Source organism: Cynoglossus semilaevis, chromosome 5 (genome assembly GCF_000523025.1).
Source record: "Cynoglossus semilaevis isolate Cse_v1.0 chromosome 5, Cse_v1.0, whole genome shotgun sequence".
In the NCBI taxonomy this organism is placed as follows: domain Eukaryota; kingdom Metazoa; phylum Chordata; class Actinopteri; order Pleuronectiformes; family Cynoglossidae; genus Cynoglossus; species Cynoglossus semilaevis.
This window is the reverse complement of record NC_024311.1, coordinates 17,868,958-17,879,903: the sequence shown is the minus strand read 5'-3', so window position 1 is coordinate 17,879,903 and position 10,946 is coordinate 17,868,958. Positions and strand designations below refer to the sequence as shown.

The window sequence follows — 10,946 nt, the reverse complement described above, 5'->3', positions numbered from 1 at the left end:
TCTAATGTCTGGTTCCACACCTTGTGATTAAAGACGTGATTTTTCTCTCTCTCTTTTTTTTTTATTTGTCACTCATTTCAACAAGTTGTAAATGACATCAGTTGAGACAAACACGGGTCCTTGTGTCCTTCTAGGCTGGTGATCTCCATCCGTCCGTCTCTTCCACAGTCCTCTTCTTCTTCTACCTAATCTCTTGTGTGAGCGCAGACCGGATCAGGACCCGGTCCAGCAGCAGAGTCTGGGTTTGGAGCCGAGGACGTCCAGCGGTCTGCAGACCTGAGCTGACGCTGAACTACGACTGACTGTGAGCTGACGGGGGAGCGTGAGTGCTGGGCGAGTGGGACATGTCTCTGCCGATGATTTCGTTCACTGTGAAGACAGAAGAAAAAGAAAAACAGACTTAAAATTAAACTTCCATCACGTTCCATCCTCCACAAATCTCATCCAGTCCAGTTTGTGGATGGTTATTCTCCTGCTAAAGAGAGGCATGTTCATCCTTTTACCACCAGGGGGCAGTGTTGTTCCACGTCGCGTTCTTCCCACGTCGGAAAGCTCAAAGCATCCCGAGCTCAAAGTGGAAACAAAAAGTCAAGCGGTGTGTCAAAACTCAAAGGTCACAAAGTCAGAGGCCTCACGGGAGACTTAATAAATCCTGACAGAACAAATGAGAGAAACTATTCCATTCAGTACAACCGGCCAACGCTGACCTTTGTGCCAGTCCAAAAAACATCAGCCGTTACCACAGCACATCCACTCCTATAAACAGAGAGCAGCGAGGGCCGTCAACCGTCGGCCTGTCTTCAGGACTTTCCCCTCGCGTCCACGTCAAACAAAATACGACGTGGAAGGAAAGAAAAGCCCAGAGAGGTGTCAGGAGGTTAAAGACCGGGGCACAGCTCCACTCTAAACAACCTGCACACAACGCTGGTCTGGAGAAAAAGCCTTGCAGTTTTTTCAGCCCCAACATGAACTCTGTCCATCAGTTTGAAAAGATGGGACTGAAAAAAAACAAACATGTGGAGATTGTTGTTTTGTTTTTTGTTTTCAACACAGAACCCAGTCTTCACTTCTGGTCAAAGCTGGAAACTGCTGCTGAATGTACATGTGCACAGTACTGCATTAAAAACCATGAGGCTACAGTGGTGGATGTGGGTACTGCATGTACTGCAGTATTTACCACAGAAAACACTGTGTTCTGTGGGTAGAATAATCAGGTTTAAAAACATCAGTACATTCATTTTTTGACTTCCTTTAATGATGATCAAATATTATTCTACTCTTCCATCAACTGTTGTGTTTCAGACGGACACTGACCTGATGACCCGACACATCAGATGTGACCTGTACGAAGCGTCTGGTTCTTCATGACGAGGAGAAAAAGAACTTCAACATCAACAACAACCAGAACTCTCAGTGTGTGATGAAATTATAAAACATATTTAAAAGTAAATGTGTCTCTGTCCCTCCGTCCCTCTGTCCCTCTGTCCCTCTGTCTGTGCCAGAGTTTTAAGGAGTGAATTATGACGCTGTGATGAAGAGTTTAAGGTGGAAACACAGTGCAGTGACAACAGGGTCAGTTCAACTGGGATTGTTCTGTGGTAAAGAGACGTCGTCCTGACGGGGACACGTCTCACTCACACGTTTAAGTCCAGGCTGGGAAAACTGGTCCAGGAGGTGGAGACGAGACCTTTGTACCAGTTTGACAAAGAAGGAGGGAATCAAAGTCAGATCTGTCTCAACATGTGCTGCTGCTGCTGATGTTACTGCTGTAACTGCTGCTGTAACTGCTGCTGCTACTGCTGTTACTGCTGTTACTGCTGCTACTGTTACTGCTGTTACTGTTGCTGCTGCTACTGCTGTTACTGCTGTTACTGCTGCTGCTGCTACTGCTGCTGCTGTTACTGCTGTTACTGCTGTTACTGATGCTGCTGCTGTTACTGTTACTGCTGTTACTGCTGCTGCTGTTGTTACTGCTGCTGCTGTTACTGCTGCTGTAACTGCTGTTACTGCTGCTGCTGCTGCTGTTACTGCTGTTACTGCTGCTGTTACTGCGGTTACTGTTGCTGCTGCTGTTACTGCAGCTGTTACTGCTGCTGCAACTACTGCTGCTGCTGCTGCTGCTACTGCTGTTACTGCTGTTACTGCTGTTACTGCTGCTACTGTTACTGCTGCTGCTACTGCTGTTACTGCTGTTACTGCTGCTGCTGCTGCTGCTGCTGTAACTGCTGCTGTAACTGCTGCTGCTCTCTCTGCATCACATACTGTATCTGTGCATCGCTGCAACATTCCTGCCAAGTATTTTCCCTCCAGGCCATAATTCACAGCACTTTAGTTCAGTGCGTTTTATTATTTTAGTAACACTACGTATGTTTACCCTCAGGAAGGAGTTAAAAGAAAAAAAGAAAAATAGTGTCTGGTTCATTTCAGCCTTTACTTGGTTTAATTCTTTTTTCTTCTTTTTTTTTCCTTTGCTGATATTTTGGGATTAGATACTGTATGTATATAAGGAGCAGTTGACAAAAAACTGTTTGGCTTCATCTCGTCTTCTACATCTTCTACATACAACCTAAGAAAAAAATATTATATTATATATATATATATATATATATAATATTAATAATATAATATTAATATATAATATATAATCAACATTATTTTGTGTACAGGACACCAATAAAAACAATTAGATCTAAAAAAAGATAAACACAGTTAAATAAAGAATAAAGCTATAAATATTCATTTATACACATTTCATTCATCCCTAACGAGCGATTGCACAATCTTTGTTTTGCTTTCTAACCAATTATTGTCTTTGAAACACTGTCGCCGACTAACTGCAACTTTTTGATGATCCAAATCAGTAGCAACTTTTCAACGTCTTCTCATGTCTGAGATCTTTGCTCGGTGATCACATGCAGTCATGGAAGTCTTTTTAAATTTTTTGATTTTTACTAAGGGCTGAATTCTGAACTTTTCTTGTGCGTCTCTTCTTGTATTTGTGAAGCTGTTTGTCTTTGTGTCTGGCCACCATCACTCATCATCCTGTTAGCGTGGGAGGCTCTTCCTTTCCAATGTCAACCATATTCTCTCACACACACATACAGTCACACATACAGTCACACTTGCAGCACCAGCACACACTCACGACACTTTACTGTGACTGTCGAGGCAAACAAACAACTTTAACAAAGTCAAACGTGTGTTTATCTACAGAAGTTAATCTCCTAATTTGACTAGTTTCCTCGGAGACTACATACAGTCACCTCCACTGCACTGATGTCTAAGATAAGTGCTACAAATGTTTTAAAAAGGTTAGGGTTAAGGTTAACCCTAATTGACCTTTAGAAAGACCAGAGCTCAAAATAAAACTGTATCTAACACTTGTAGCTGAACTTATATCTGATAAAATCTCTCTCTCTTTTTTTAAATTGACACCTGTGGCTTTGAGTGAAGATGAAATGTTGATGAAATATTTCATGATAATGAACCATGATCTACCGAAACACATTTTCTGCTGCGGTCAGCGTTGATACGCCCGCGTCGCATCACTGGAGTCGACCTGCTCCAACACAACAGGGATCTGAGCGGCGCTGTGTGAAGTACCACAGACCAACACCAAGTGGGCGTCTGCAGAAACATATCACTTTCTGCTGCGCTGATTAGATTGTTGCGGAGGCAAACATTAACCCGTCTGCTGTTGCAGGGACGCTGCACAACGCAGAATTAAATCAAGAGCAACTCCTAATTCCTGTGATGTGATTAACCGTGTCGTCCACGTGGTGACGGGCGCGGCCAGCGTTCGTGTACGGCACAAAATAACACAAATTAACAAACGCTAGATGTTTGAGCGTTAAAATATAACTGGAAGTAGTGTAAAAAAGTACGTCTGCTTCAGTTAGAGCAGGAGACCTGGATGTGGACGGTTTGACTCGACTCGGGCCTGAGACTGGTTTCACATGCTCGTAGTATTGTCTCAGTTTTACTGGTGTCCTTCGTGACAGTGCAACAGAAACCTGATGATTCAGCGATGCCTGGTGCAGTGAGTGTTCCTCCACAGAAGGGAGATCCTCTGTGAATGACTCGGAGGGGGGGCTCCCTGATACATGTGCAGTCAGCCCCTAACAAATATTACTACAGATACTACTGTGGAGCGTTGGAGTACTGAGTACTGATAACTGCTGTGGGAGCTGCTGAGCTGTAAGAAAGTCTCTGAACTGGAGGGTCGAGGAGGAAGAGTTGTTGTTCTGACTTTTTACATTAACTGAGACAAGTTGTTGTAAAGAAATGTTAGAATCCTAGAAACCGTACAGAAGTAACTGTTTTTTACTTCTGAAGAAGTAAACAAACAAGCTTAAATAATATAAATGAATCTTTATCTGGGAAACAACATGAACTCCTGTCACAAAGACTTATTTACACTGAGTTTTAAACTTTAAACTCTAGGAATCACGTCATTTTCCTAAGCGCAGATTAAAACCCTCTGTGGTTAAGTGACCTTATGTTCTGATGTTCAACCCAGTGAAGGTATTTTGAAATGATTTCCATAAAGTAGAAGCAGTCGATGCAGAGCAGCGGGCGACGGTGCGACGAACACATCAACTGTTGAAATGGAAAACGGGCAATCAACATAATATGACTGTGTGACAGAGTGAAAACGTTCCCTGACCCTGGAATAATAATAATAATATAAAAAAGAAACAGCAGTTTGGCAGATCAGTCTGTAAGTAAATAAGTCAAAAACTGGGAGATTCTTTAGTCCAGCGGACGGAGACGGCACAATGGAAAAGGTTTGAGTCGAAGGAACAGAAAGAGGCAAGACTTGGTTCGCCTGCAACAGGGAATATCAAAGCGCACACTTTCCATTTGCAGGGGCCCTGTAATGACACGCATAAGCCCTGGGCACTGACATGACACACACACACACACACACACACACACACATACTGGAAACAGATCGTCAGCTGAGGGAGTTTAAAATCTTCCACAGTGAAACCGTTTTAATTTTAATTCATTTTAACTCTGTTGCTTCTCCGTCCAAACTCACTGTTGTGTTTGAGATTTGAATTTAAATATAAAGGAAGAGTGGGCGAGGGAACGATGCACAGCGCAGTGTTTTTGAAAAAGTGAGACTGTGACACATCACGGTGAATCATGGGTAAATTTCCCACTTGATTTAACGATAAATGTTTTGCAACTTTCGTCCGTGACAAATGACCCCCGACCCTGGGACAAATATGTAGAGGACGACCGTCAAAAAGTCCACGACAAACGGAGACAGACGGAGACATAGACAGGATGAAAATGTCTCATCTTAAATTTACTTATTTCTAATCAGCTGGTTTATTGTTCTGCTTTTTTTTTTCTTTGAAATTACACAGCTTTGTTAACCGACTACAAAAGTTGTTTTGTTTTTTTTTGTGTTTGTTTTAATTGTTACCTACATTACAAAAACGCTGTGGTGAAGCGGAGCAGCACGTTACAGTGACTCACCAAACGCTCCCTGTTCAAACACATGCGTTTCAGCAGCTGTGCATTTACTCAAACGCAGCTCCCTGCCCTCTGTCAGGTCCTCATCTGCACACGCTGAGAAATATGGTGACACGTATTCATTCTGCAGTCAAACACTGGCGCTCGATGCTGGGCTGACAGGCACAAATCAATATTGACACTCAGGAAGGGGAACCAGATCAGCCAGCACGAAAAAAAAGCACTGGTAAAATCCACACGGCGCTCAACAGACTACCCTGGGTTTTTTTTTTCTTTCTTTTCTTTTTAATTTAATCAAGAATGAAAATGTTTCTTCCATCTCCGCAAAGGGATTTCCAGGCTTTCCCTCCTTCTGTCTGGAGGAAAAACAGCTCTGGCACAGTGTGTGCATGAGGCTGCAGCCTCTGCCAAAGCCTCCACACTGTTTTCTCTAAGACTCTAATAGTATGGAAAGATGAGTGAGTGAGTCTCTTTCCCCTGGGTTCAAAGGAAAACACCAGCAAATGTTTGCCATTGTTTTTAATGAACAGCATCAGCGTTTCATCAAATCATTTTCCTTCCACTGTTGTTTTCTTTTTTTCTCTCTCTCTAAGAGAGACCAGGAGCGGTGTGTCATTACTCTGTTATGATTGGACAATTACGGCAGGAAACCTCTGACTAAGACGATCCGTTTTACATGCAAATCTGGTCGTTTCGTATAAATAACCGGGGTTAGAATAACGACGGCTACGTTTTAGTTTCTCCCTTATATCTCGTTCGCACAAACGTCAGATTTATGGGAAAACAGTTTCACCGTCGACACAAGTGTTTTTACAATAAAAGCTGTTGATTTCTTTCACCGTCAAACACGACCTCAATCAAACAGACAAACGGTGAAACAAGGTTCTTGAAATGTAGCCAATAGCAGACGGTTTTGATGTGAGGACGTTTTTGGTCCAAACTTACTAGTACTAGTTTGTTGTCTTCATTTTAAGGTTATTTTGTTAAAACCAAATTCTCCTTGTAAATCAAGGTCGGCCTCTTCATTAGACACAATGACTCTGCACACTGTACTGTGTAAAAACTTTTGTTTTGAACTTTCTCTCTAGAGTCTGTTCATCATCACTGAGAAAATACAACGTGACACTAACCAACACTAAGTCAAAGCTGCTGCAATTATAAAGATTAATGAGGGTGAAATAAGTCAATGATTTTCTTTTTTTTTTCATATAAGGGAAACCAATAAGAGGCAGTAAAGTAGAACGTGAAGGTCTGTTCAAACGGTCGTGTGTCTGTTGGAACTGTGTCAGCCACAGAGACGCTCCAGGCAGCTGTGCAGTTTAACCTGCTACAGCCAACAACGGGGGAGTTGTGTGGAAGTGAACCCACCGTGCACAGACACACAGACACACAGACACACAGACTCACACACACACGTCACTCTCTGCTCTCACAGGACCAGATAAAAAAACAAAAAAACAACAACATTTAAACATCGTATACCAGCGTTACTCTCGGATGAATGACTCTGTTACGTATGTGGATCCTAAAACTGTCTGTCCATCTGTCTGTCGGTCTGTCTGCTCATCTCGCCTGTCTCCTGTGCACACACACACACACACTCACACACACACATCTGAAGCATGCTGGTGTGCGTCACCAGGGCCATCTGCTTGTTCACGGAACACTTTTCTACACTCCCGTTTTCTCCCATATCCATCAACACGAGTCTTTAACAACATCACAGTTTTAGTTGATTTGAAATGTGCTGTTGATGTTGTACTTCCCATGTGTGAGGCACGAGCTTTGACTAATGTAGAAGGTCTGACACCATCAACTGGAAAAGTTCCAGTCAAAGTTCTGCCAACGATGATTTGAACCGTCAGCTCAACTAGTCCAGTTAACAGATATGAAGAATTCATTTAAAGGATTACATTGAAATCCTGCAGCTTTCAATGTAAAACAAAGGCTGTGTGATGCAGCAGGACAGTCACTGCACAGGCTCTGGTCCAGGACACCAACCACGTCAGGACTAATGTCATGAAAAACTCCAAGATTGATGAAGACATGAAGTAACCAAAACACAGACAAACCCCAGAAAGGAACCAATGACTAGGACGAAAAAACATTTTTTGTAGATTTGCTCTTCCTACAGTAGATATACATCAGGCTACGCACTGAAGCAAAGTGAAGCCTTCAGATTCGTAGATATACATCAGGCTACGGACTGAAGCAAAGTGAAGCCTTCAGATTCCAGAGGTCAGCAGATAATGACTGGACAGAAGGAAACACAGACCTGTCCAGGCAGGTTCCACTTGTTCAAGGTCAATTAAGGAGGAAAATTTTGGACATGTTGCAAAATTATCCAATTATCTTACATGTAACCAGTGAAGCAGCAGCTCCACAGTGACAGATGGAGACCAGAGCAGCTGACCAAAGGTCAGATCAGGGGCCACGGCGACACAAACCTCCAAACTCTGTGGTTTAATTAAGAGTCTCAAATTAGCCCCGTGTCCCATCTGTACGTGGACTTTGCCACCGGTGACCTTCTGGAAGGGCGCTTTTGGGGAAAAAAGAAAATTCCATCTGCAATTGCACAGCCCACTGTTTGTGTGAGGACCATTAGATTCATCTGAGGTCAAACTGCAGCCTAAAGATTCTACCAGGTTTATTGATGGACTTCATCACTGACTCTGTGGTTCATACAAAGAGGGCATTCGTCGTCAAGGTTACAATAAATGCCACTTCCTTCCAACTCCCCTGGGTAACCTGATGCAACTCCCTCAATACACAGACAGCCACCGCACATGTGGGTGTTGTTTTCACCCCACGGCTAAGGTGAGGTGTCGTGTACGTGGATGATGACGCTTCCTCACACTTGGTTGAAAAAGAAGCAAAAATGAAAGCAGCAAGCTCACACAAATGACGGCGTAAAAATACGTCTCTGTCACACTGAGGAGACAATAATGGGCTTGTGTCCTCTCTCTGTCCTCTCAACACTTGTTGATGTTAACAGAGTGGGAGAGGCATTGTTTCCACCTGGCTGCTCCATAAAAGAATCCTCCGCAGCTCCTTCCAATAAGTGACAGTCTCTCAGAGTCTTCTTATTGAAGAAGAACACGTTGGTGTGTGCGCTCTGATAATGTGGTGACACACAATAGACAATAGACTAAACAACCTTAATAAAAGCTATGACAAACACAACAAAGAACTCACTAATGTAGTAGTGTGGCGCTGACGTCAGCAGAACCTGTTCATAACCACACGACAACAAACTCTTTCTGTTGAAGCTATGGGTCTAGAATTAATGATACATCTGTAATCACGGACCACACGTGTCTGTAGTGTGGTCTGTAGTGTGGTCTGTAGTGTGGTCTGTAGTGTGGTCTGTTGTCTGTTCCTGACCTGTCCTGTCCTGTCTGAGAAACCAGGTTAAACATGGTCACAGAGTTTTGTGTGACCTCCTAAAGCTCGGCGGCGCAGCGTCCTGTTGCTTCTTCAGAGCGTGGCCTACTGAGCTGAGCTGAGCTGCCACACACACAGATATTTTTAACCACGGGCTCAAAGGGACGGCTTACATTCCCGGCTGAACTGTGTCACTCACAAACTTTTCTTACACTTTCTGGGTGTGAGCGCAGCCAGCTACTCTCACATGCTGCGTGTCTGTGTGTGTGTGTGTGTGTGTGTGTGTGTGTCACCGGGGCACCGTGTCACCTCTACCTGACGCAGCTTCCCTGGATTATTTATTAACCCTAAAGCTTTAGAACCCTCATTAGAATACAGCGTTGGGGTTAAAGTGACAAACTCTACAAGTGAGATAAGAGTCAAAGATCTTTTCAGTTAAGAACTGAAGTTGTTGGATGAGGAAAAACACGTTGAAAAATGCATGAGCAGATTTAACGGTGACTGGTCACGAGGTTTCTCTGAGCATCCTGATTAAAATGGTAAAGACACACACACACACACACACACGATGTGATTGTACATTAAGTACTGCAATTAAAAACCTTTTTTCCCCTTTAATGTAACACATTGGTCATCGGCCTGGTTATCTGTACCCAGTAACGAACCCTAAAAACCTTTTTTCTCCCTTTAATGTAACACATTGGTCATCTGTACCCAGTAACGAACCCTAAAAACGACGACTGAAACACAACTACCCAGGATGCACGAGGGCTTCCGCCCACTGGTAAAAAAACAGCTGGATTGTTTTATATCCTCAAACACAAATCTAACTTGTAAGTCACATTATGTAGGGTAAATTTAATCCCTGAGCGCCAGCTTGTTTTAGACTGAAAATTAGATTTGATCACAGACGGGTGTACTCTAAATATCTTGTGTAAAAGCAGAAGGTGGAGGAAGAAAATGTGATAATTAGAGCAGCAACACTGGACTGACAGAGAACAGACGAAGGAGCTGAGGAGACTGTGGATGTTTAGCCTCACACACTGCAGGATAGGACTTCTGAAAATGTAAAGCATTTTGAAAAAAGGTGTAGAAAACTGGAAAGTGACAGCATTTGGTTTGTTCTTTATACTTTTTTGTGACAGTTGGCCTTGACTTCTTTTATTTAGGTTTTATTTTTAAAATGCCGTGACAGTTGGCCTTGACTACTTTTATTTAGGTTTTATTTTTAAAATGCTTTGATGACGTTTGACATTTCAATTAGAGAAAGAAAAAAAACCAGTCCTACCATCATCCAGTGTGATGTCCTGCAGGCCAATGGAGTGAAAGGTTGGCTCACTCTCCTCTGGCTCTTGCTTGATGCTCAGACTCTCGTTGTCCAAAGGAAAGGGTCCCTGAGGACTAAGTGGGTGAACCAGAGGCCCTGCTGCTGCTGGAGACAGGCTGGCCATGACAGGACTTGTTGCCTGTGGAGAGGACTGCTGCTGGAGGGGCCCCAGAGGGCTGCCACCTGAAGTGGGGGAGGAGGAGGTGGGAGACTGGTAGGGCAGGGAGTGGAGCTGAGGGGAGGAAGGCCCTGAGTGCGGTGAGGGAATCATGCGTGGTGCAGGGGCACTAGACGGAGTGGGGCAAGAGGCTGACCTCTGACCTACTGGGTGGTAGCCCATAGCTCTCTGCAGTTGGGAGGAGTGCTGCCCGACAAGAGTGTGACCAGTGGGAGAGGCCTGGGCAGCGTTCGGGGAACAGTGATAGCCTCCGAGGGTGCGCAGGTGCGGGGAGGAGGGGCTGAGCAAGGACTGCTGGCTCTGAGGGGACCCTACGATGGGATTGGTGACCGCAGCGGACGGACCTGATGGTGACGAGCACGGCGAGGAGGGGTAGACCATCCCCATCCCCATTGGGTGTGAAGCTGCACTTGAACTCTGCTGAAACGGCATCCGCTCGTAACCCTGAGGAGAGAAGCTGGACTGGCCGTTGAAAGTCAGGCTCTGACCGTGACCGTGGCTCTGACCGTGGCTCTGACCGTGACCGTGGCCGTGGCTGGGGCTGGGGGGGGGGTGGGGTAGGCGGGGGAG

At 44.4% G+C, this 10,946-nt stretch overlaps 1 protein-coding gene across 4 annotated transcripts in view; it reads right to left on the bottom strand.

Annotated features, from left to right (window-relative positions):
- Nucleotides 1-6: 6 nt before the first annotated feature.
- The window catches only part of nfatc3a (nuclear factor of activated T cells 3a), a 44,819-nt gene continuing 33,879 nt past the window's right edge, over nt 7-10,946 (bottom strand). The window contains exons 10-11 of one of the 4 annotated variants that reach the window (XM_017032655.2): nt 10,160-10,906; nt 7-369 (exon numbers count right to left, since the gene is read on the bottom strand). In XM_017032655.2, the coding sequence (XP_016888144.1) occupies nt 293-369; nt 10,160-10,906 (824 nt within the window). In that variant the 3' untranslated portion in view covers nt 7-292. Of the gene's footprint in view, nt 370-10,159; nt 10,912-10,946 lie in introns of all 4 variants that reach the window. The other 3 variants (XM_025055546.1, XM_025055547.1, XM_025055548.1) reach the window with 3 other exon arrangements.